The 26988-nt window shown below is 36.9% G+C and overlaps 1 protein-coding gene across 1 annotated transcript in view; it reads right to left on the bottom strand.

The window, feature by feature from the left end:
* Positions 1–15591, bottom strand: part of MYO15B (myosin XVB) — a 74406-nt gene extending 58815 nt beyond the window's left edge. Inside the window, exons 1-13 of the mRNA XM_072403225.1 lie at positions 15532–15591; positions 14554–14617; positions 14014–14123; positions 13806–13880; positions 12825–12918; positions 12150–12263; positions 9646–9704; positions 7880–8003; positions 6563–6658; positions 6351–6482; positions 1872–1997; positions 1703–1780; positions 1342–1478 (exon numbers count right to left, since the gene is read on the bottom strand). Of these exons, the coding sequence (XP_072259326.1) occupies positions 1342–1478; positions 1703–1780; positions 1872–1997; positions 6351–6482; positions 6563–6658; positions 7880–8003; positions 9646–9704; positions 12150–12263; positions 12825–12918; positions 13806–13880; positions 14014–14108 (1130 nt within the window). The 5' untranslated portion in view covers positions 14109–14123; positions 14554–14617; positions 15532–15591. The remainder of the gene's footprint in view (positions 1–1341; positions 1479–1702; positions 1781–1871; positions 1998–6350; positions 6483–6562; positions 6659–7879; positions 8004–9645; positions 9705–12149; positions 12264–12824; positions 12919–13805; positions 13881–14013; positions 14124–14553; positions 14618–15531) is intronic.
* Between the last annotated feature and the right edge of the window lie 11397 nt (positions 15592–26988).

Raw genomic sequence — 26988 nt, 5'->3', positions numbered from 1 at the left:
CTAGAGTCAAATATGGGGCCATCTATGTGACAGCTAAAGTTTGGCCAAAATTGAGTAATGCAAGGTGACAATGATCCCAAGTACACCACCAAATTTACAACAGAATGGCTGAAAGAATAAAGAACCAAAGTGGTGCAGTGTATTTTGCAAGACTAGACCAAAACCTGATTGAAATGTAGTTGTACAAGCTTTATATACAATTTATTGTGTAATTTACATTTAGTCACTAATATGCCGGGCAACATTGACGGATTTGAGATGCCATGTTTGCCTTCTGCAGCAGCTCAGCATGTCACTCCAGGCTGATGTGTATTCTCTGTTTTGGTTCTGGTTCAAACAAATTCTCTTCCTCTCAAAAGTTAGGATGTCAAAGGGCATTTTTATGATGATGTGTCACCTTTCTTGCACAAATACACAGATACAGATGAGGTGGAACAACACGCTGCCACTTTTTCACACACAGACCTGTTGCAAGATTGGAATGAGTAGCTTGGGATGGTGAAACTCTACACAAGAAAGATTTGTCCGATAAACACTGTTTGCATGCATTGTGGTTTCAGCCTTTTAGGCTGGGTTACCCTGCTTGCATGCTGCAGACCCTCCTTTTATTTATCAACTGTAAAGACAGGACATGCAAAGCCATATGACAGCTGGTGGCAGTGAGCTTTACTGGTACTATTAAATGACACTCCTATTCATTCTCTATGGGACTGCCACTGGGAGAAGCTACATGTAATATCTCTCCTGTGACAGTGGTTCACTGGCAGGAAGAAGAGAGACCGGCACTGCAACTTTATGGCCAGTGTGAACATAATGAAAGGACCTACTTTCTGTTACAAAAAATGCAGGTTCTATTTTTAATTTGGAGTGTGCTTTACCTAATTAGGTGCATGACCTCATGCAACATGCACATTATAGAAGATATGTCACTGTTTAGAATTATTGTTTTAAACTTTTGCTTACAATTGTACTCATACATTACTAGTACACTACTATATACTGTAACCTTTACTGGGTACTTGGATTTAAATGTCTAATTTAAATGTGTTGTACATACAATTACATTTGCGGTACAGTCCAACAATATACTGTGCAGCAAAACATGTGCTATGGAACATATAAATCAGGGAGGAAGCTGAAATCCATACACCACAGACAACATTTGGACCACTAAAACAAAACACTTCATCCACCACTAGCAGTGATGTGTAAGTCATTTGGTTCAGTACATATTATTAGCATGTGCAGGGGACTTAGCAAAACTACCATGAAAATGGACAAAGGTGGAAAACCCCCATAGAAAATGATAAGCTAATTTCTTATCTGCCCCTTTAGTCATACCTTTTAAGACGGTCAATGAGATCCTGTAGACACAGCTGAAATCTCCCAGTTAATGTGGATCCTGGGCATTTACCTTTAGACTTTCCTGTTTGAGACTGATCTATATTAAGAGATCTCTTGAAAAAATCTGAGAGAAGCTAGAGCAAAGGATAAAACACAAAATATTACCTGGGATGCTATTGATGGTGCATAAATGACAACATGCAAAGGTCTTTAGGAAAATGAGTAATGCAATGTTGCAGTTTACAAAGGAACAGAGAGACAAACAACAGGGATGGGAGAAATTTAACAGTATCACATGAACAGGAACTGGAAATATGAGGAGCTGCAGAATTGATAAAAAAAAAAGTTATTTTTTTACTTTTAACCGACTCTGGGCCAGGACATCTCTAGCGACAGCTGGAAGTCTGTCTTTGTTTTTGTTTAAAAAGTTATGAACCTATAGAATAAAATTGACATAATGGGGTGATTCTTGTTTACTTAATCCGCTGTACTCTTTTTATTCATATATGATATATGATATGATTCACCTGGTATGTGACAGGGCCAGAGTAATGTTGCACTGTGAACACTGGTAAAGGTAATTTGGGTTTGATGTAGCAGCTGCTGTCTCCATGATGATAGTGACACTTCTGCAAAAATGTGTGGTCTGTAGCCTGCACAGGATTAAATGAGCATCAATGAACACACATTTTACAAAAGCAAATGCATATTATTTTCAGTTTCTATATACATATGTGTGAAAAGATCAGCTGGCTGTCAACAAATGTATCTATACATGTCAAGGCTGAATCGCATTCACGCAGCAGTAACATGTGCTTTCTTTTAGGCTCTACATTCCCATGAACAATGGCCGACAAGCTTTTTACTTTTTGCTACAGTTGAAGAATACAAGAACAAGAAAAATACGAGACTTTATCGGCAGTGGATTTATAAAAAGTTATCATACACTTTTTATTTCCTTCATTAAGAAACAACAGTTAAAAAATATACATGCCTCGTTCCTTATACCAAGTTTCAGAAAGAGTTAATCAACATTGTTAGCATAAATGGGCTAGTTACGTTACACATTACATATGAGGTTAATTAACCTCTAGTACCCCGGGCATGGCAAACAGGAAAATTTCCTCAAACTTCCAATAGTTTTGGGAACCAATTTCGCGAAACCATCGAAAGAGGAAATTTAAACAAGAGGATTCCCAGAGCTGCAATCAGCCAGAGGAATTCTCGCTCATCCCTACTGCCAAGTCACTTTTTGCACTTTGGTAAAAAATATGACTGTTTATTTTACTATGTAGGCACTATATGTTAGCCATACTAGCATTTTTATTGAAGGAAAACTAGGAAAATTGCATTCTTTGCATACTTGCTTTAAATCTTGTGTTTGACTTTGATATGGTAAGCCTATTCCTAGGTATAAATATTACTTTTAAAACATGATTCAAAGTAAACAATAGTAAAAATGTTTCTGCAATTGTTGAGCAGGTACATCAGCCTACAAAAGATTCTAATATTTTTAATGGATTAATATATTTCTTGTGAGGTTTTATAGTTACCTGCAGATACTGTAAGCTTTAACATACATTTATGTATGTAATTTACCCACTCCAGCGCTGTATTCCTGTCCATCTGACTCTCAGGTACATTTATTGTAGCTCCAGATAAGATATCTTTTATTTAAACATCCTGCTGCCATAGACACAGCTGAATGATGATGCCTACTTTTGTGTCAAGCAATTTTTTTACAAATAAAATTTCTTACTTCAAGAGACTCATTTCTAACAGTATAAACCACCTACAAAAAAGGGAGAAGCAATTCCATGCTTCCTAAACTATAAAATGTCTTCAACTCCTTATAGCATCCACTGCAATTCCTTTCAACAGCTGATTGAAATTAGGATTAAATGTGCAAGATGTCCAAAAAATTTGACAATGATTGAAATATACATTTCCTACTTGTATGGTGTAAAAAATTGTCTAATTCCTATGTAGTCATCAAAATATTTAAAGACCTGAAAAGTAATAGGGGCTTACCTGGTTTACCTGTGGTTTACTTGTGGTATGTCTGACCTATATAAAGGTAGGCCCGCAGCCAAAAAAAAGATAGGCAAAGGGCCTGCATTATGGGGTAGGAAGAGGAGCCAGGTAGAGGTGGGCTTACATTTGGGGAAGCATGTGGTCGGGAGGGGTCAGAGTGAGGATTGGTGGAGAGAAGAAGATAGGGGGCTTATTTAAGGAGAGGAAAGGGTATAAGTAAGGGAGTGATGTAGTTCCGGAGCAGTTTCGAAAAAGGAAAAAGTTTTCCCACAACACCACACTTTTTAGTTGGGTACAGGGTGAGGGTATAGGGTGTGTTGTGATGTGGCAGTTGGGGTCCTAGAGGGCAAGGGTCTTGGTCAGTATATAGAAGGTATGGGGTGAACCATTCAACCATGATTGGCTATGGTCCCTGAGAAAGTGTTGGGTGGCTACGGGTCATTGTAAATATGCTGGCTGAACAAAATAGTCTTGGGTGTTTGGTGGACCTTCCCTTTCAGGACCTGTAAAGGTGGAGTTGTTATGTTTGTAATACCTCAGATCAGAACAATCCATACACTTCAATCCTCAGAGTCAGGCCAATCCATACATTTCATACCTTAGAGTCAGAACAATCTATATACACTCCCCTTAGTGTTAGATAAGATCCAAATTCTGTAGCTTTATAAACTCAGGATACTGCTATGACATGCTGTTCAGTAGGCTGGTGAGCTGTCTTCCTATAGTGTGCCAAAGTCCTGTTTTTCAGTGACATTAGGTAGGTGGATTTGCCTTACTATGTAATCGATAGCCTAGGGAGATCTGTCAACAGGAATCCTGCACTCACCTGGGCAGGTGTGTGTGGTTGACAACTCCTGGTCTAATTGATTGAAAATATTGCATAGTATGTGCATAGATTCAGTTTGTGATAAATATCCCTGTTGTACTTTGTATTAATTGTCTGGATTCGTACAAAAGCCCCTACATCCTACATGCATAGACAATGTTTCCTAATATAGTTGAACTTGTTGCACTCTTATATTTAAAGGTGCTAATCCATGCAGATTTAATTTCTGCATGTTTAGTATACAGCAACATTTTTGGAACAAAACCATACTTAAAAAGCCTGACAACTGAAAGTGACCTTATCACAATGATAAACATTGAAACAAAGTGGACATATATATGTTTGTACGATTTGCCAACAAAGAAATCCTTATAGGTAGTCATGGATGCAATGTGCCAGATACTTCCTCCTAAGCTTCTATTTATGTAGCTGTTATCAACTGTGTGTTCAATCTAATGGATGAAAAACGGAAGTTTTAAAGCTTGCTGGTTTTTATTTTCCAGAGGTACTATTTTCCATTACAGGAATATAAATAAAAATGATTTTGTTGATACATAAAAGTATCAATGTAATACTTATCTTACAAAACATGCAAAAAGAATACATTTAAAATGACTGTTTTGAAGTGACAAAACTTGACTTGGGAACATTCAAATTTTAAGGGAGGAGTGGGGGTCTTAGCTAGCCATGTATTATGAAAAGATAAATAAGGAAATATTTTACAACTAACCTAACTGGTAATATTAAAATGAACCGTGTAACTACACATTGTATAACCAATACAACTGCACTGAAAATGCCATAGAAATATATATTCTTTTCCGGCTCCCTGGCCTCAACCTGATGTGCCTAGGCAAGATGCCATCCACCTACTGGTAAGATCCCAAGTCATGCCCAGTAGCCCACATAATGGCACTGATTTATGAAAGCTCTCCAAGGCTGGAGAGAATACACTTTCAGAAGTGAAGCTGGGTGATCCAGAAAACCTGGAATGGATCTGGTCAAGGATTCAAAACGTTTGCTAGCAAAAAGCAAACTAATTTTAAAAATCCATTCCATGTTTTCTGGGTCATCAAGCTTCACTTCTGAAAGTGTATTCTCTCCAGCCTTGGAGAGCTTTCATAAATCAGGCCCTTTATTACAAGATCATCCAGCACTGTAGTGCAACACCTGCTCATGGAATTTGGAGTGCTTAGAATTCCCACAGAATCTTGCCAGGATGATGGCAAAACCCCCTACAATTTGGAAGCTGGGAGTAGGTTGAGTGTATTATTTCATCTACATTCTTTTATTTTTTAGAAAGGAGTAATAGGAGACAGTAAAAAAGACCTAGCATCAGATTGTTTTTTTTTGTGTGCACATGCTAAGAAATGTATTAATGTGTAACAATTAGAGGTACGTATTAAGTCTGAAAGAGATCATGGAAATGGTGAGAATATAATTAATATTTCTCTCCAGAAGAACAGTGCCATTTGCTCTGTTCCAAAATGTCCAACACAGATCAGCCACTTCCTAAACAGTTTCTCACTTTATGACTCCCTGCAAAGTGTAAGATGTCTTAGACTTTGTAAGAAGGCAGGATAGAAAAAGAATTGTACATGTAAGCAGTCACTTCATGGCTATTTCTTTCATTTGGATGGTTACAGAGTTCCTGGAATAACGCAGAATACACCAAAGGTATATGTACAACACTACTAATGATCAAGCCTCCAAGATAAAGGCCAAGGCAGGTCAGGTTGCCTGAAAAATGCTCATATATATATATATATATATATATATATATATAGATACTACTGCCTAAACTAGGCAAGTATACCAATAGTTTAAAGCTACCTGCTGGAACATTAAAGGTGTTTCATGTCATAAAAGGATATGATATATATTGTTTTCAAATTACTCAAGTCCTAACAGATAGGCTTGCAGTCAAAAAAGTGCAAAGTCTAACAAACACGACCCCTTTTTACATACACACTTTTTTACAATTGTAACAAACCATACATAAAAACAGGGTATTTACTAAACACATTAATACGTGGGATATGTGGCATTTTATTGAACCTAAAAAATACATTCAGCACAGTACTTTTAATAAATCCCACTTTCATAAGAGAGCATTGTACATCCACATATTTAGTTATTAATCTACCTGTGTCAACTCAGTTTGTTCCTCCAAAATGTGAAAAATTCCATGGGGCGGATCTGTTAGGAGTTCCAGACAGGAAGAATGTCCCTCAGAGGGTAGTGGGATCCAGCACAAGCCATCTTTGGCATATTCAGCCTACAAATAAAAAATAAGCATTTACAGAACTGCACAGATATAATGTATATAATATATATAACATCACTGCCCTTAAGTACCTGTTCTTGAGACAGAAGTCTCTTGGTGCTGTGGCACTGGATTTGTTCATTGGCAAAGTTCCTGCAAAGCTGCTCTAAACTGTTAACTCCGAGGTTCTGAAACATAAGAAAATCACAGTAAAGGGCATCATATATTACCATTTTGATGTGTTTGAACAGCGTTTCAGGTTTTAGGGATATTTTAGCATGTTTTTAGTAAACACATATGGAAATTAGGGAAAATAGTCAACTATAGTTTAAACAGAGGTACATGGTTGCAGTAAAGGTGTGGCCCGCAGGCTTCCTAAACCACAGCAAGCACCTACGCAACAGTAGTTAACCATATAGGTGCTAACCCTAAAATGAAAAAGAGCAGCTGCAGTTTCCAGGTAGTCTATAACGGTAAGTCCTTATTCTGTTAACAAGAAACAAAAAAGTCTCAGGAGATCCTAAGCCTGTTGGGAAAAGTGAACAGCTACAGCCATGCACAGTTGCACAATAGGTTTTTGAATTGGAAAAACTCATTTCTAAAGTTATACTTCTATTAATCTTAAAAAAACATGAATACTGTAATATTTAACATTTTTAATTTTTGGCTTTAGCTGGGCTTTTAGGAAGGTTAATGCAAAATCCAAAGATGATGCATACAGAAACAACAAGGTTTCTGAAGACAAACAGGAAGCGAATAACTACTATACATTCCCAGTAAAGGTAAAAATGTGCCTCTTGTAATAAAAATACAAATTAAAATTGTTGCTCTTTATATTTGATTGAAATTGTCTCATGTGAGTAATGAATGTTCAGGTGCATGCACATCCATCCACATGCACATACAAAGGGGCAAATGTGAAACAATTTACTTGCAAGTTGACTTAATTTGCCAGGTTATATTTACACAGCAAATTTGAACTATGTGGTTCTTTAAACAGGATGTAAAGAGGAATTGACCAATGTTTCCTGTATAATACAGCAGAATCCTACACCTTTACACCTAAACACCTGTACTATGTATATTACTCTTAAACCCCTGGGGTCTTTTCATTACACCTTACCTTTCCACCCTGTTCACTGGCCATACATTACATTTACTTATTGCCCCTGAACTCAGTACCCTACATACTTCTTATCCCTGCACTCAGCTTGTTACATACATGCACCTCTGACCACTCATATTTTCTTTTATTTCTGGTTACATTTCTTGTATATAAGGTAAAGGGAACTCTACCTCATCAAATTACAGAAAGCAAAAACTTATACTTATTGGCGTTTTACCCCTTCCCTCCCTAATTTTGGCTTGACAAACACTTTAGTGTTGATTGAAAAAATGATGGACTGCACCTCAAAGCCGCAGATGTCAATAATGCCAAAAGAGCCATCTGTTTCCTGGGGTTTGAGTCGTTCATTTCCTTTCTCTAGCAGCCAATCAAAGAGCAGAGCATAGAGTGACTGTGCAATTGCATCCCTAAGTTGATACAAATACCAATGTGTTAGATAATGAATACTTGCTAATGTAAAAACAACAAACGCATTAAATCATTTCAATGTTTCTAATACATCTTGTGCTACTCATGTGCTTATTGCTGCTCACTTTTAGGTTAAATGTCAACCATCATCATTCAACCCCCTTCTTGTGTGTCCTGGAGGTCAACAACACACCTTTAATGGGTGCATCATTACACAGCTTTGGGTGTGTATTGTTGCAAATAAACATTTTGTATGAAAGTTCCATTTTGTGCAGCAATGACTGGCCATTGCTGCATAAGAAGAGCAAGGATCTGGCTTGTTATTGAAAGGAAATCTCAAATTGGATTTAAGGAGTGCCTCTAGTATATTTGTTGAAAGCTTGATAGGGGGATGACTCGAGGGGGATGACTCAAGGGGAAAAGGGAGAATCTTTCAAACATGGAGTCCTCAGAAGCCTTGAGGGTGTATTCCCATGTATTCAAACATTAATGGGTTATCACATGTTAAAGTGCACTCCAATGAGTCTATTTTAAACAGGCTGGAAGCACATCTTGACACAAAAAACAAACATATTCCTTTTTTTAAGATGCATATAATAACATAGAGCATTCAGAGTACAGAGCTGCAGATTGCATATGTTGCCTGCTATGGTAGTTGTGCATGGGGTGACATTCTAAATTAATGAGCTCCAAAGATCAACTGTGTGCTAGCACTGCATTATGGTAACGCCTGGTAAAATGCAGACAAGGTATGATGGTGGGTGTTTCCAATTACCTCCAAGATGTCTGTGGTAGCCAAACCCCTAATGGTATAGTAAACATAAATTAAACAAGAAAAGCAGGAGATGTATGGCTAGGTGAGTTTTTATATACAAACTGTAAATGGATAAACAATATTTGTTCACCATAAAATAAAAAAAAGTAATGGTAAAGTCCCTGTACCTGGCCATTGGACATACAGGGAGGTTACAAGGGCTTATGCCTAGAGTTCAACTGCAAATAAAGCACAAACATTTATAAGCAATAAAACTTGATCCCATAACGCGTTTCACCGGTAAAGGCTTTCTCAGGGGATTTTCGGGGGAGAGCCAGTAACAGTACCGCTGGATCACCAACGGGATCCTGGTAATAAGGAAGCAATGATTGCAAGATGGAGATGCTTGTAAATGTTGAATAATACTTTTAAAGATGACTGAGGTAACACTCTTGGGGATGCCTCCCAGTTGAGGGTTGCAGGTGTTTTAGTTGAACTGTGTAGTACATAGATTGAAGGGTAATCTATAGTTCCAATATGGTATATACATTTTTGGTATAGTGTGGAGAAGTTTAGGTATATGTTTTGGGTCTATTTACCAGTAAAGATTTGAACGTGGGTATGAAAAAAATCAAGTACACAGACAGTTAGATCATCAGTAAAAGCTATTGAACAATGTGTGTTCAAAGGAGATGTGGAGAGATGCCAGGCATTGCCCCAGTGCACAGATGTGAATGTGCATTTCTTTTTTCCTTTTGTCAGATTTTAAGTGTAAGTTTAATTTTCTCCTCAATAATGTTTAATAAACAGTGCTGAATAATAAATTATGTTAGTTTATAAATAAAAAATATTACCAAAATGTGGGGATTGACACTAGTCCTACTTACCGAATATCAATGGAAGCTTCCACAGCAAGAGGAGAAAGAACCTGGTCATAGGAAGTCAGCTGAAAACAAAAGATGGCTAGATTTTTTTTTTCATACTAAACATACTGAATGAGAACAAATGTCATTCTGTACGCACTGCCTACTATTAACAAAAGCAAACAGCACCTAATAAGAGATTGGTATAAAGGATCAACTTTATCTTATAGATTTTAACAGTGCCTATGATTTTTTAGGAAAGAAGTTTTAACAAGTGCAGAACTGAATGGTCTGAATTTTTGTTTTCATTTTTAATCCTCACAATATCAGACAGATTATGCTACTTTTGTTACAACTATTTTGAAGTATGTTTTTAAGTTCCAAGGACTTTGCCTTGCTGCTGCTACTCTGGGCTTTAAATATTTTCACCAACAAAAAGCCTCTGGCCGCAATTCTTCACCACTGGAAACAGACTGTTCCAAGAGACAATGCATGTAAATCATGCCTCCCTGAGATATTTCCAGTATCTACTCACTTTTGAAAATAAAAAAGGTTAAGACTGGTGAATATCCCTTTCTCACCACAAGACTTTAACATTGTGACTACGTCGTCTGCATACCCATGAGGAAGCCAATAGGTGAAACGCGTCAGGGTATAAAACGTTTTGTTCTGAATAACACAACAAATACCATAGAGAAGGCATTGTCTAGTTTGAAAGTCCAAATACCATGTTATGTTTAATGGGTTTTGGACAAAATTTCTATTGACTGACATTTGTGATGTGACGCAACAATATAAATATTTATTAAGCCAAAAAAAAACCTGTTTCATTTCTCTTATGTATATATTTCTATTAACAAACATTAAATGCAAAAGTTCCTGTCCCTAGCCCTAACTTCCTGAATTAACCAGGCCCAAATAAGGCAGATTAAAACATTTTACACATCTATGTATAACACATGCTAGATGATTTTCAACCAAGTCTAACTACTGTGTACATTGTCAAAGCCTGCAAGTTGAGTGAGACATGTCAAAGCAAAGAGGTCCTGGGAAGAGACCATGTGTACTATTCAGATGAATAAAACCTTTATATTGAACTGATATCAGAGTGTGGCCAGTTTTTACTGATTCCATAAAAAAATATCTGTTGATCTTGCCAGAATCTTATCAGGTAGGAACAGCCTGGGTGACAATCATCACTTCCTTTATAGATACAGAGGAGGAGTAAGCATAGGCACTGAAGGAAAATATTCTGGGGTGCCAATAATGAAGGAGAATTTTCCTCTGGTCCCATCTGGGGTGCCAATAATGAAGGAGAATTTTCCTCTGGTCCCATCTGGGGTGCCAATAATGAAGGAGAATTTTCCTCTGGTCCCATCTGGGGTGCCAATAATGAAGGAGAATTTTCCTCTGGTCCCATCTGGGGTGCCAATAATGAAGGAGAATTTTCCTCTGGTCCCATCTGGGGTGCCAATAATGAAGGAGAATTTTCCTCTGGTCCCATCTGGGGTGCCAATAATGAAGGAGAATTTTCCTCTGGTCCCATCTGGGGTGCCAATAATGAAGGAAAATTTTATGGAGTGACAATAATGAAGGAAAATTTTCTGTTTCCCTTATCCCTTTTCTTGAAAGACAGTATCTTCACTAAGTCTCTATTAGCTTAATAATCCCATAGATCTTAAATAACAAGATATTTATTAACAAGGAACACAGAATCAATCAACAATTATTTCAGTCAAGCTAAACAATAATCATATATAGACAAAGTAAAATGATACTTTACGCAAAGAGTCCGTCCTCTGTTCCCTGCACCTTAGCTCAAGAGAGAATGAGAGAGTAAGAGAGGTCTAAGAGGCATAAGATATATATAAGAGGATAAGAGCTTTAGGAGAAGAGGCATAGGATGTATATAGGCATATAAGAGATTTGGGAGAATAGGATAAGCAAAAGAGATATAAAAAAATTAGAGGCTAAGAGAGCGATTTGTGGCTGTTGTCCCTTCTTATACATCTCCAGGAACCCTGGCCACATCCAGCCACACCCATGCATCCACCCCATACTTAGGTGTCCTCCCACTTCCAGAAATACTCTGCTCACAGGTGCCCGCACCCAATTAAATAAAGTTTACTAGGAAACAACTGTGAAAAAATATATTTCAGATACCTGCATTGGAGTCTAGTAAACTTCAAAATATTATTGATTTTTGTATTTTAGCATGATATTTTTATTATTGACCCCTGCAGTAGCTTTTTATTCTTCTCTTCATTCCCCATCACTGTGTTTGCTGCTCGGAGTGAAGACAAACACACAATACCTTTTGCATTGCAGCAAACCTGCAATGGATCTGATCCAAGATTCAAAATATTTGCTAGCAAATTACTTGGAATAAATCCATTCCAGGTTTACGGTCACCCAGCTTCACTGATGAAAGTGTATCCTCTCCAGCATGGGAGAGCTTTAATAAATCAGGCCCGTTGTTGCAATCATTAGAGTTGATTTCATGTTATATATTACAGCAAATAACTTACGGTAACTCTCTGTGTTATTGCTTTTTGAAGTTCTTCGGGGGAAATTTGTAGAAGATTTGCCACAATTCTGATCTCTGTAATTCTGAAACCAGCTGCTGATCCAAAAGCATCCCTCTGTATATATGTAAAAAGATAATTTAGGGTTACAAATGTATTTACTTTTAGGAAAATGATTGGTCGGAAACAAAAGTGAAAACTACATATTGCCCCAAAATGATTTAAAGAATTTGAAAGTATTCCTATATCATATATATATATATATATATATATATATCCTAGCATCCTATTGATGGTATGAATAAGATGACACAATAATTTATCTCTTGGGGTTATATTTATATAGCAGTGCTCATGGTTTACCAATTATTGTAGGTAAATTATTTTCTGTAATTCAAACATATGCACCATGATACACCGCTAGTGAATTTCTGGGAAAAGCTGCAGCAGAAGCTGATCTGTGTCAGGCATTTGTTAACACAGTAAATAACTAAACAAAAATAAATATTTTAGTGTGATAACAAGAGAATAGAAAGACTAAGAATGTAAAGCTACGTACACACGGCAGATTTTTATCGCCCGATAATCGGCATCGGCCAATTATCGGGCGAAAATCTTCCGTGTGTACAGTCGGTGTCGTCCTTTTTCTACCTACCAAGACTGAATTTTGGCTCTTACCTGTAAAATTTTATCTCCTTGTCTTCTTTGGGGAGTAATTAAATACTGGGACAATACCTTAACAGCCTCTGTTTTACCAGAACCTGAATGTCCACTGCAAGAAAAGAATGTAAAAGGTAAAATGTTAAAGTGGTTAAAGAAAATAATAATTTAATGGAGAAACAGTATTTATAAGATAAAAGAATTTGATCATCACATAGAAAAATTGTTACATGATGTAACGCATACATAAAAACTTTGATTAAAGTGGATTGTCTACCTCCCTTAAAACATTAGCTTATCCTTACCTTTCCCTCCCTATTGTTATGGGGTGAAAGATTTGCAACTATTTTTAGTAAATCATCCAAATTGTTGCACATGGCAGAGGCTATAGAAGATACCATTGTACAGGGAGACAAGAGTAGATAAATAGCAGCAGCAGCAAAAATCACCACATATGAGAACAAAAACATAGGTAACTCTCAATACATTTTTCGTTTTCAAAAAAGAACCACAGAGTCGTCCATGGAGTCCTCCATATGATCTCAAGTAAACAATTACAAGTGCAGAGAAAGAGTCGCGTCTTCGAGTAGTACTTGGCTGGGTGGCAGGGAGGACATCCATTTCCCGTCCAGCACAAAAAAATAAATATAATAAAGGTTGGGCTGGTGGCCCTAAATGGAGGTAATTAATTCAGGACTTTATTTACAGCAGAACACACTGTCAGTGACAGTACCTTTTAGCCTTAACTTCCTTTGTGGCTTTGTGATGTGACAGAGTGGCAACGGAGGTAAGAAGAATGGCAAACTGGGCATATGCACCTTGGTTGAAGCAGGCTAAATTTAAGGTAATATTTGTGATGAAATTAGTGTTTTAATTGGGCAAGCCAATACATTTATGTCAATAAGGATTTTCAACAAGAATATTTTGGTTATTGATCTGATATGTGGTTTCAATGTTCCTTTAATATATCCGAGAAATCAAAGCAACAAGATTAGTCACCTGAGAAGGATGTTTGGTGGATGTTCAGTGCTCCTGGACAGTATAAAGGCTTCTTCTGCCACTGCAAAAATATGACTGAAAAAAGAATTAGACACAGTGGCTTCTTCCACCTTACTAATGAATCCAGTGTGAACATTCCACTGTTCATTTATAACAATTAGAACAGGAGAATGGTCTTATTTTTAATAAGGATTACACTCATACTTACGGTGGCCTCTCCACAATGTTGATGTCCTGATAAATATGAGCCATATCTAAGCTGTAAATGTTCAGAGGTTTAAAAGGGTTCACTGACAGTAGCATGTGACCAACTGATGTCTGAATGAAAGAAAATCTGTTATTTTGGAACAGTAGTTCCACTTATATAAACTAAAACATATACACACAGTAAATATATAAATATAGTAAATACACTATAGCATAAAACAATAGCTCCCAAGTGTCTATTTGGAGGGACAAAATTGTGTTGGAAGCCAGGTCATCACTGTTATTTTTATTATACAAATGGCCTTCTGTTGGGTGCCTTCTTTAGGATGTAGATCTACTATTGTCGGAGGAGAATTTATAGGTGGGTAAGTCCAATAAAACAATACACATCATCTGAATGTCAGCAGGACAGCGGACCTTTCATTAGTTGGCTACTGAATATGATCTAAATGTAGCAGGGAATTTTTTTTTCATAATAAATGAAACAGTAACATAAAGTCATTACGAAGCATTATGTGAATAGGTAAAGAAAATTACTTACATAAATAGCATCCCGATGAAATCTCTTCTTTAGGCATAGTAGGACAGTGCTTTCACATACTGCCCTAAGGAAATATGGGTATACATTATTTAACAATATATTCACAATACACTAATTTTTCTCCAACAGTGAACAGGGTTAACATGTATGGTAACCATGCCAATGAACTTCTCTTTTTTGCTTCCTCTAGTCTGTTGAATATGCCCTAAAAAGCACCTGTGTCATGTGTTATCTCCAGAGCATTTAGCCCTTCCTTTTATTATCTTGAACTATACTGTATGTCTGTTAGTCCCTTTGCTGTGGATCACAAGTCACTGGACAATGGCCAGGCTGACACCATCCAGTCTAAAAAATACGTGCTGGTAGAAAAGAAATTAAGAGCTTTTTGCACTTTCAGCATATATTTTTCAAAACTTGCAGGATCTTAAAATTGATAAAGCAAACGTAAATGAACATGTATTACTGAAATGTACTGCTTATGTTTTATTTTGCCTCAACATATATTTTCGGTGGTTCTAACTGGTCTAACAGATTTCCATTATAGAGCATATGTTGGAGCTATCCCCTAAAGAATACAAGTAATGTTTTTTGGGGCATAGCTTTTTCTGTATGTTTTTTTTTTTTTCATTTTTACTAAAGTGAAAGCAAATTGATACAGAACAATCATAACTGCAAAATAAATGGAGTTCTGTTTTAAATAAACCTGTCAAAGACTGAGGTTGCAACTGTTAAACAAATAAGCAGAAAAGGCTGGGCTCACATCTGTTTGTTAATACACTGTATTGTAATGCTTGTAACAAGAATTATGAACGCCACCCAGTTGCACTTTGCCTGCTGACCTGTGAAACATGGCACTGCAATGTACTGTGCTTTGCAAATGTTTTAAAGTGCAGTGCACATCTATGTAGCCCCACAATTAAATCTAAATCCAAGAACAAAAATGTAATATACTACCGTTTACTGGTCATTAGTACTTACTCTAAAAATGATAAATCAGACAGCTCCTCCACTTCTGGGCTCTGTTCCCCTGCCCGAGCCTTTTTCACACAAACAAGAAGAAGAAAAGCTACTCGTATATTGTATACTATGTACAGCCATTCAATTTTTTGAGTGATTAACCCTAAAATGCTAAAAAAAGTACATTGATTGAATGTAGATTTGAATGCATTTAAAGTATTTTAAATCTAAAGGCAACACACACATTAGCCAGGGCTATTTTTGGCCCATATCATGGAAAATGGTGTGAATATTTGTACACATACACACACACAGATGGTTTAAACAGCAGTCGCCAACTGGTGGTCCACAGAAAAATTTGAACATTATTTGCAATTTTTAAGTTTTATTATTAAAAAAACAAAAATATTATTCCAATAAATTCTTATATTCTAAATAACAATTTTTGCCTTTATAGTGCACTAAATTTACGAACTAGAGACGGAAAAACAAGACGTCAGTGTGGTCTTAAGTTGTATGAGGCAACGGTTGCTGAGCCGTATACTTCAGTATTGTTTCAACCATTACAACAGTCACCCCACTGGACAAATACCGATTCAAACAAATATTTAGCATTTCTTTGGTAATACCAACTAATGATAATAGTAACAATAGTAATACTTCCCTTAACTATGAGCTAATCAATGAATCAGAGCCTCCACAGTCCTTGTCAGCCACCATTAGGAAAATCATTATTTTTCAAATGTATTTATATTTTTTAAAAAAATCATAATATGAATTTAGTGGTCCATGAGGTCTTAAAGGTTGGCGACCGTAGGCTTAAAAGTGAAAAAACTTCAACTAAACTGTAAATCAAATTTTTCTAGCAAGATTCGTGTTTTGTTAGAATTTTAGGTTGTCTTTGCCAAAAAAATGTTTACACGATTGCTGGCATTTACAATACAGTTTACACTTCCTTTCCTACTCCTGGCAACTATAAGATGTCAAGAATGGAGCTGGATGCTGAGCTTCACAGACCTAGTGCGAGTGGTGGTGAAGATGGTTTTAGCACTAGAGGAAGCCAAACTAGAATGCTGTGTATACTGGAAAATTAGAAATTATTCCACAGACCTGCAGCAAATGCAGTTACACTTTAAAAAGGAAAACCTAAAACCCAAAACTAGTATAGATTTTTTTTTAAAGATACATGCTACACTATTGCGGTGGGCCTTTTCAATTTAACATGTGAGGGCAGTGTGTGAGTTGATGCAATGAATGACATCCCAACACACATATACGGTTGTAGAATAGGGGGCAGAGAACTAGTGTGCATGTGTATCTGGTGCTGCAGAAAATGCTATATGCATGAATATAGTCTACTGTGGTATAGGGAAGTCCATTTAAATAACTGGACTGCCCTATTGCAAGAAATGGTGATGCACATGTGTTTAATTTACCAATTGGGCTGGAATGAATGGGCCCCAACAGCTTAATCTAGGAAAAAAGCAAACATTTCTTCTTTACATGATTCACCAGATGCTTTTTTTAACTCAAATATAAGTGTGTGATTTTTATTCAGTTATATGGCCACTATTTTAATGCACACTTTTTCATGTTTTAGCTTTAGTGGTTATTAGTAGTGTTAGTCGAATAGCTTAGTGTTCGATTCGGCAGCTAATCGATCGAATAGCCCAATATTTTTCGAGTGATCGAACACCATTAAAGTCTAAAAGGGGGCGGGGGGGATTTGAGTTATTTTTGTGACTGTGTAGAACTGCAAGAGCAATCAGGGGAGCAGAGCTGACAGCTCCGGTCCCCTGATTGCTCTTGCAGCCCTAGCGTAACTGTAGCATGTAACGTAACTGTCTAAGAACACATACGGAACAGCGTAACTGTAGTATGTGATCTTGGATAGAGAATCTCTATCCAAGGACACATACTACAGGTCCGCTAGGGCTTCAAGAGCAATCAAGGAAGCAGAGCTGTCAGCTCCTCTCCCCCGATTGCTTTTGCAGCCCTAGTGGAACTGTAGTACTAGTATGTGACTCAACAGCCCGTGACACTGACAGGATGATTCCCACGGCTGCATTAATTCTGAGCACAGCTTTGGGAATCCTCCTATCAGTGTGAGATCCCCTGGCACTAGGGGTTTATGAGGAGAAGTACCCCCATCACCTCTAGTGCTCTGTGATTGGCCGAGGAAAGGTAAACCCTGATGACATCTCAAGCGTCATTAGGATTTTCCTTTCCTCAGCCAATCACAGAGCACTGTGCAATGTATCATCAGCAATGTAAAATGAAGTAGAGACATTTTCATGGTAAAAACAATTTTGCAAAAATCGATTGATTATCCTTAGTCACCAGGACAAAAAGCTAGTTGAATCTCTATGGGGAAGACACAGGCAACGTTAAATAGTTGAAAAGGTCAAACCTTTACCTACTTTAGTGTTTTCTAAACCTGTCCTTAAATCTTACCAATGGTGCATGTTTTGCAAGTAACTTTGTGTATATATATATATATATATATATATATATATAAAGATTTTTCCATGCTGCACTTCCTTATTGAGGTCTGACTGAATTGATTCATGAGCTTTGATGTGCTTAGTAGCCTCATGGCTGTTCTTCTTTTAAGCTCACATTGCCTATGCTTTTTTTTCTTTCTAAATGTCTTGAAAAGCCAGTCTGTGATCCCAATGGCTCGTGCAACACTAGCTATTCGTTCTTTCAAGCTTGATTTTTTAGGTGGAACTCTCTTCAACCACCCAGTCACCCTACGAAAAGCTGTTATAGAACAGGCCGTTTTGCCATTTTTAGTTACTTCGGGAAAGCATTTTGGCATATTTTGACCATCAATATCTTTTTCCTTTGTTTCTTGAGTATTAGAAATATCTTGGTTATCTTGATACTTTTTCTTTGCTACTGTACTTAATAGTTGCCCTATTTTAGGTTCTCCTCCTCTTGTCTTTCTTTGAACATTTAATAAGATTTTGCTTTTGGAATCAGCATTGGAAGCAGCTGAATTATTAGACTCTTGCTCTTTCATCATAGGTTCTTCATCCGAACAGCTTTCGTCTTCTGTTTTTGAATTATCTAAAGTAACTTGCTGATTTTCCTTCTCTTTAACTCTTAGCTTTTCTCTGACCTCTTTTTGTCTTTTTCTTAGGTTTGCAATTATGTGAGTCTGTGCAATGAAATTACAGTTTGTTCTTGTAGATAGTTCTAATTTCTCCTCAATGTCCTTTTTAACTATTAAACCAGATAATGATCTCTGGTCTTTTTTCTTAAAACTTTTTTCTGGTTTAACACATTTGGATTTTTCAGATTCTACTTTTATTTGGTTGGATTGTTTAATTAGGCTTAGAAAATCTTTACTGGGTATTGAAATATTCCCCATATTACTTGACGTTGTGCCAAGTTGGACATTAAGAAGTTTAGATTTTAAGCCCTTAGGCAAAGGTTTTCTCTTGGAAGAAGGCCCTCCCTTTACTTCTAATTTGTTTTCTTTTTCACACCTTTTATCCAATTCAGAATCTAAAGTAGAACATTCTTTTCCATTTTTACCTGTACTGTCTGTGTCCGTGTCATCTGATCCATCTTTTTGATTTTTTACTGATCTTGTATCATCATCTCCATTTTCATCTTCATTTTCTGTTTCCTCCATTGTCTCTTCCTCATTTCCTTTATCAGTTTTTCCACTGGTTACATCTTCATTTTCATCTTCATCCTGTTCTGTATCTTCCTGTTCACTTTCTTTTTCATTTTCTGTTTCAGACTGATTGTCTTCTTCTACATCTATAGATTCCTCACTGTCTGAGGCTTCACTTGAACTATCATTTTCATCTTCACTGCTTTCTTTACCTGCCACCTGCTCTTCATTACTTTTGTGATTAGTGCTTTGCTTCACTGTTGTACCTGCTGACTCACTTAAGTCAGATGAGCTATTTTCTGCTACCTCGTCACTCTCGCTGTCATCGCTAGTTGAGCCCTCCTCCTGTGCTTGTAATATGTCTGAACTATGTTGTTTTGGCTTCATTGTTTCATCTTCTGAGCTGCTCTCTGATGAGGATGATGAGGTTGTCTCAGGTTTAATCTCAGTGTTTGAAGTCTCTTCATTTGACTCATCATCTGTTGGAAGGCTAGATATGGTTTTCTTCTTTTTCTCTGGAACAGCAATATTAGGTTGTAATGTCTTTTGGCTTGTTTTTTCTGCAATATTTACTGAATTCATTTTTTTCTTTGCAGGCCCTTTCAACCCAGTTTCCATCTGGTGCTGTTTCAAACGTATATTGTTTTCCTTATCTTTAGTTTCTTTTGTTTTTGTTGATAATTTTGATTTTGAGCTAATTGAAGTAGATGATGATTCTAAGTTTGCTTTATGGTTTGATGCGGTAATCAGATCAGTTTTATCAACAGTTGGAAGTTGTCCATCAAAGTTTGTTGAATTTTTAGATAATTTCATTGTGGAGTCATTCTTTTCCTTTTTTTTGATGCTTGAGCATCCTTTCATTTCTTCTGTGATGCTCAATTTTTCTTGTTCTTCTACCTTGCAGCTTGACTGCATTCTTCCTTTCTTAGTTTTTGATGGATCTCCTGCTTTCATCTCATTTTTGGATAACGTTTTTCTTTTTGTATTACTTCTTGAGTCATCTTCTGATATGAGTTCCTTTTCTACAACATACTTGGTGCTGCATGACTGATCAACTTCTGTCTTGTTTATGACTGAAGATGGTCCTTTTCTTCCTGATGTAGATATTTCCTTGGGTTTATTTTCAATTGATTCTTTTTCCCTAGTATATGTTAAATCAGACAAACTATTTTTGTTAGTCTTTTTTAATAAAGGTTCAACACCATCCTGAGGTATATTTGGAGAGGCTTCTCTTATTTTGTTATTAATTATTGTTAAATCCTTAGCACTTGTTTTCTTAGATGGCACCCTTAACCTTACATGCTTATAACCTGGAGCTTCTAACTTTGTTTTTGTATTAGATAAAGTTTCAGTTTGCTCTTTTTCCAACGGCATACTTTCCTCCACTTTTTTGCTGTGGGATATTTTCTGTCTAGATTTGGCTCTTGGAGTGGCTTCCTCTTTTGTCTTAGATTTAGACAGATTTTCTTTTCTTTCATTAATATTACATGATAGTTCATAATTTTGTGTCACATATGATTGGTCTTCTTTGTTTAACATAAAACTAGTTGACCTAGTTTCCATATTAGGTGAAACTTTTGAATCAGGCTTGGGAGATGATGAAACTTCAGCTATTGTTCTGGTAATAAATGCAGAGTTTTGATCTGATGTACTAATAGATGGAGAGTCTCTGCCAGATTTTCTGAGGACATGTGGATATTCTTTCTCTGTTTTTATGGATTCTTTTTCTGGCATGATGGTAGTCTGGAATTTTTTGTCTGACTTTTTGTGTGCAGGAGATCCTCTGGCTGATTTGCTGGATGACACTGATTTTTTATCTTCTGCTTTTAGAAATTGTGTAGTTTTTGATAATTCTTCCTTGCTTTTAGTCTTAAGAATAACTTGAGGTAGCTGTTCCCTTTTCTTTTGCTTGTCTGTCGGCTTCTGTCTTTTGTGTCCTGTACTTTGTAAAAGTTGGTCAACATCAGAAGTGCTCAGATTGCTCCCTGAGGACGACAAGTTATCATTTATGCAGACAGCCTCTTCAGTGTCACTATTAAAGTCACATTTATTTGGCCTCCCTCTTACTACTCTGCTCCTCTTTTTGAGCGCATTCTCATGATTTTTCTTTTCCTCTTCCAATTGCTCATTACTGCTTTGCTCCAATAGGTTACCTCTTCTATAGCTGCGGTCATCGTTTATTCTAATTTTTCTCACAGGCCGTCTTCTTCCATTTGATTTCAGCTCTGATGCCGAGTTCTTCTCCTTTGATGGATGTTTTTCATTTGCTCGGCTTTCTCGCTTTCTGCCTCTTTTCTTTAGACCAGTTTGTGAACGATGCATTAAAAACTTAACTGTAGGCTTTTTTGGGAGTGAAATCTGTAAGAAAAAAGAATAAATCACAAAAGAACAAAAGCCCACAAGTTGGGAAAACTAAGTAAACAACTTTGAATCATGGTGGGGCTTCTGACTTCCACATTTGCCACCAAGACCTAGCCCACTGCTAAGACTTAATTCCATTTCAGTGTGTTCAACATTACTAACCTGATAGCCTGGCTGATCATTTTGTGACGGAAGCCTGCATTAACCTGCATTTAACAAGCTGGACCCATACACTGGGTAAAGAAATGCTACAGCTCTACAAATACACCCTACCTTAAGGAGCTTTGACCAACGATCAGTTGTACAATCAGTTTCTTATTAAAGTTAAAGCCCATTCCAGCCACTTTTGGGCAGTTATAGCAAGGATGGGTTAGAACCTCTGTGAAGTAAGGGTGTTACTGGGAAAGAAAGTGGGAAAACATCAACAGATAAATAATATCAGATAATAAAGTCAGACAAATAAAAATAAGATCTTTAAGGAGACCACATTTATATGTTCCTAATTTAGAAATTCGCTCATAACATTAAAATCAATTATATTTCCATTAGTCATTTAGAAGACAATTACTTAATTATAGAGAACTTTTTATATAAAAAGAGATCTAGGGGTCCACTTCTTAAAGGGGGATTCTAGATTCCAAAGTTCTGCTAAAAAACACTTGTAAAAGCCTCTATTGTTTTCAATGGAATCATTCATACTAGTGTTTAAACGCCTATAAACATTTGGAAAAGGCTTAGTCGCTCTATCGACATCAATGGAGGCTTTAATCGACATTTTTGGCATTTATAAACAAGCAAAAAAGCCTCCATTTTCAAATGTTTTAGCTTTTAAAATGCAGCAAGGAGCAAATTAATAGATTTAATAGATTTTAATTTAATTAATAAATTAATTAATGGGCCTCAAGGAAATGCCCTGGTGAAAACTAGCCCTAGCTAGAGAGCGGAATGAGTGGAGGGCTGCAGGGTGAGAAGGGATGGCAGGAAAAGTGATTAAAAATTTGGAAAGTGGTGTTCAGTTATAGGAGGATGGTAAGGGAGGCGTTTAAGTGGGGTGATTTGGGAGGCAAAAAAGTGTGGGAATTAGTCAGAGAACGGAGATGGAGCAAGCTTCTTTGGACACGGTTGAGCAGCTGCTCAGGCACCTAAGTGCAGCTGCTGAAGTACATAGAGTGAACTAGCTTAAGGGCCAGGTCTGCGCGTTGATGTTGGGGGTGGAGCAGCTTGCTCTGTATTGGTGAGCTCTCGGGGGTCTAGGCCACCAGGGGGGATTAGTCCCAGCGGGACCCCAGGGGTTCAGCTCCGTCTTAGGAGCTCCTAATTTTCAAAATGCAGCAAGGAATGCCTCAAAACGTGCCTCAAGGAAACGCCCTGGTATTGACTGGCTTATTGGAATGCATGGGAACTTCAAATATGAGCATTAAATGTTCAGTTTAAATACTAGGGAAAACATCTGTGTAAGACTAAGCCTGAGAGGAGATGAGAGAGTTGGATTTGGGATTGATAAACTGTTTGTTTCCCTATTCGTTCAGCTCCCTCTAGTGGTAGCCCTGTGTAGCTCTTTTAGGAGTGAAAGATATATGATTTCAGATTGGGCTCCATGTCTAAGATATGAAAAATGTACACTTCTCGTTTAACTTTTTAAACAGGCTACTGAAAAAGAAATAAATACATTTCCTAACTTTTAGCCATGTGAAAGAATAGCACATTTTATTCTATTTATACAGGTCAGGCCTATTTATAACACAAGGAAACTCTTTTGAATACTGACAGTGAACCTGGAGCTGCTAAAATAATTTTTCTAAAAAGTTATTTGTTTAAATGGAACTGGATTAGGAATTTAATTCCATGGCAGCCCTTTGTAGGCATCCCTTTACAATTATTACTGTTGCCTGGTCCTGAATAAAATTATTTGGAAAGCTGCTTTTTTAACCCAAAATAAATCAAAGTAACTGCAGAGTAATCCAAATCACTTAACCCTGATCTGAAATATGTTACGGTTATTTCAAAAGTTGTGTTCAATTTTTGTATTCTTTTAATAAAATAATAAGTGTAAATCTTGCAACACAGTAGTGACATCATCAAACCTAGCTCCAGATCAAACAGAAGCATCAAGGCCTTGGATCTCACACAGCAGGTAAACAAATATGAGACTTTAGGCACAGGAGACCTAGGCAGCCTCATATAAGAAAGTATACTGCTATTTTCCAGGAGTGAAATCAAGATAAAAGAAAAATTTTGCAGGTTACAGCTTAGGCACAAATAACATTTGTAAATGTTCCTTGTAATATAAAATCTTCACTTTTAGAGTTCATGACCACTTTAGAAAAATCCTGCAAACCAGTTTGACAGACATCACCTTAGTTAAATACAAGAGGAAGCCAATTACATTTCCTTATAATAGACATATTGTATAAAATTGTAAAAAATTTGTACTTTGTATAAAATAGCTACATTCTCTCAATAAAATACAATAAAGCTGTCACTGGGCATACACAAACAAGAACTCACCTGTAGTCGTACCTGTCCAGCTAGTACTGGCACAACCACCCTCTCCTGTATTCTACACATGGAGCACATTAATTATTTATATTTTAGGATGTCGGAGTGAAAAAAGACAGATGCCTGTAGCCAGGAAAAGCAGAACACCATTATTTTATTTTTTTTAATTATATATATATTTATAAAGAAAAAAAATGTATGTATTACTTATATAGTTCTACCTGCAAATTCACCAGTAGTCACCAGCTTCATGAGATAGCTAGGTTCAAGTTATCAATTATTCTTATTACATTCCTAATCAAATTATAAAACCTTGCAGAAGTAATTTTCTATAATTTATATATCTGAAGTATCCAATTTCCATTTTTTTTTTCTTGAAAAACTATAAAAAAAAATGTAGCAGCAAAAATGTAAGACCCAACCATCTTCTCCATATCCAACTGCACCTAACTTGCACCTGGAGCAGGCATACCATGCATGTCACTTGCCATTTCTGAATGTGGATAATCCATTGCTACAGATCTGTCTGCACTGGCCAGTCCTCATTTGCTGATGGCATCCTAGCGAACCACAGGACAGCCAATTGAAAAAGATCATGTTATGCATGCAGCAGCCTGAAGGACCCTGACTCCTACAGACCCCTGAAGAAGTTGAGACAATGAAAAACAAAGTGACATCAGCATGTTCAAGTCATTTGTAGAAGTTTGGATGTGGAAAGGGTCTAGTTGGGAAGCTTTGTATGACGTGAGAAGCTCCAGATGGGTTTTAAGAGAGCAAGTATAATGTTCTATTTGTGTTAGTACAATGTTTTGTGTCCAAACAAAATATCCCAAGAAGGGGTCCCACTCTATTTTTGGAATGCTACATTTTTTTTCTTTACTGCTTTGCCAGCAGCAATCTGAATAAATGGTAAGTCCTTTTCCTTTGGAGTGCACAACACATGGCAGAGTGTGTGGTCACATGAAGAATGCTGTGTGTGTATAATGGACATTTACTTTGTGGCTTTTATTAGTAAATAATATTTGCATTTATTTATTGTTATACTTAATGTTTATTTAGGTAGTTTTTATGTTAGGCTTCACATGTTTGTATTTATGTGTATGCTTACACAAAATAGTTTTTCTGTATAATTTTCCACAGGCAAAATACACTTGACTCAGCCACATGAAGCATGATAGCAAGTGTGCAGCTTTCCTTTTTTTCTGTATTCTGCCAGTCCTTTCCTGATTATTGTGGGTAACATAGTTGAGGGAAGGCTTCTTTCATCTTGCCCTCCAAAAGGGCAGGTTTGCTGAGAACTTTGAAGCAGGAAACTTAAAATGCTTTATTCATAAACGGGACCTCAAATATTCCACACACCCAGGTACACACCTATTTCACATTCCTAGAAATCATTAAACAAAGGTAAAAAAAAAAAAAAAAAAAAAAAAAAAAACACACAACACACACACACACACAACACATACTCAGTGTTTTTAAAATAAACTTTAATATATTTCCCCAAAAGTATTCCCCCAAAAGGTCAACCACATCATTCAGCAATCTAAATTCAGTTCTGACAATGAATGAATGACAATGATATTCTGTCACTCTCCTGCTGTAAAAGGATAAGTCTCCAACACTGCTGGAATTCCTTTACTAATTCTGCAGTCAACTAAGATTCCATGCAGAGAATTCTGGGGGCAGTCATTGATTATGTTTTGTAAAGATCTTACATTAGGTTTTCCTGTTGTAGGACTGCAGGTTAGGGGACTCCCATCACCCTTTCAAGTCACATGTCTTAAGACCACAAGTAAAATATAATTAAAATGCTAGTTGCAGGCAAATGTGAAAAAAAAAAAACACCAAGGCTGCATATTGGGAGATGTGGGAGTGGAGGTCAACTGTTCTGATTTTTCTATACCAAGGGTTTTTTTTTCTTTTCTTTAAGTGCTTTGGAGAATCATGGAAGCACTAAAGGCAAAACAAGGTCAACAAGGTTATGCCTCATTTTACTGAGCCACGTACAAATTTACTTCTTATACCAACAACTTCAAGTTTTACAGCATGCATTAATAAAGATACATTTAGGAGAGCAATCACATGGTGCACTAGCTAGGGCACTGTTAATTCTCAACAATGGAAAGGTGAGCCGTTTAGATAATTCCGCTTAACAAAATAACAAGCATTGCAAACACTAGCCATGCATTAATGATGAACTTTTTGTCCTGTAAACGACCACGGCCATCTCAGGTTCCCACACTAATTAACTAAGGCAGGAGTCAGTGTAAGGGCCACATAACCCTTTAATAACCATTTGTGTATATGTCAAGTTCAGTAAGCATGACAAGTATATTTAAAAGAGCCAGAACAATACACTGGAAGAAACAATAAATAAATAAAAAAAAACAAACAGTATAGATATCTTTTTTTGCCTACATTGGCTGAACAAAAATGATCTTTTTTTGTCTAAGGCTGCATACACACATGCAATAACTGTCGTTGGAAACAAACAATCCACGACAGATCATTTGATAATTGTTAACAAAAAAAGTGCACAACGATGCTGACGAACGAGGAATCTCACTAGAAACGAACGACTGTTCCAGTGGATCTGATTGGGCGTCAATCTTTCATAATCTATTGTGTGTACGGTCGTTCAGTGATCATGGATTGTTCTGTGATACACTTTCTCCTGTACATGCCACTTCCTGCATTGTTCAGATGATCGTATCTAGTGTGTACATTATTGGTGGAATATATTTAAACAATCGTATCGTTACAGCATGTACTAAATTGTGCACGATAGTCTTAGTCTCCTAAGCATTTTTTTTGTCCTAGAAACACACAATTTTGTAATAGCCCAACCGGTGGTCCGCAGCTGTGGTCAGAAAAAGGACCCCAAGGGGGGGGGGGCACATGGGCCAGAGCCATCGACCATGTCTTCTGTATGGATTGTAGGCTCAGGACGGTGGCAGGTTGTATCTCTGGACACAACCTGCCCACTCTCC

This window comes from Pyxicephalus adspersus, chromosome 3, assembly GCF_032062135.1.
Source record: "Pyxicephalus adspersus chromosome 3, UCB_Pads_2.0, whole genome shotgun sequence".
Lineage (NCBI taxonomy): Eukaryota > Metazoa > Chordata > Amphibia > Anura > Pyxicephalidae > Pyxicephalus > Pyxicephalus adspersus.
The sequence above is the reverse complement of the archived record's forward strand: the minus strand, read 5'-3'. Positions and strand labels throughout refer to the sequence as shown.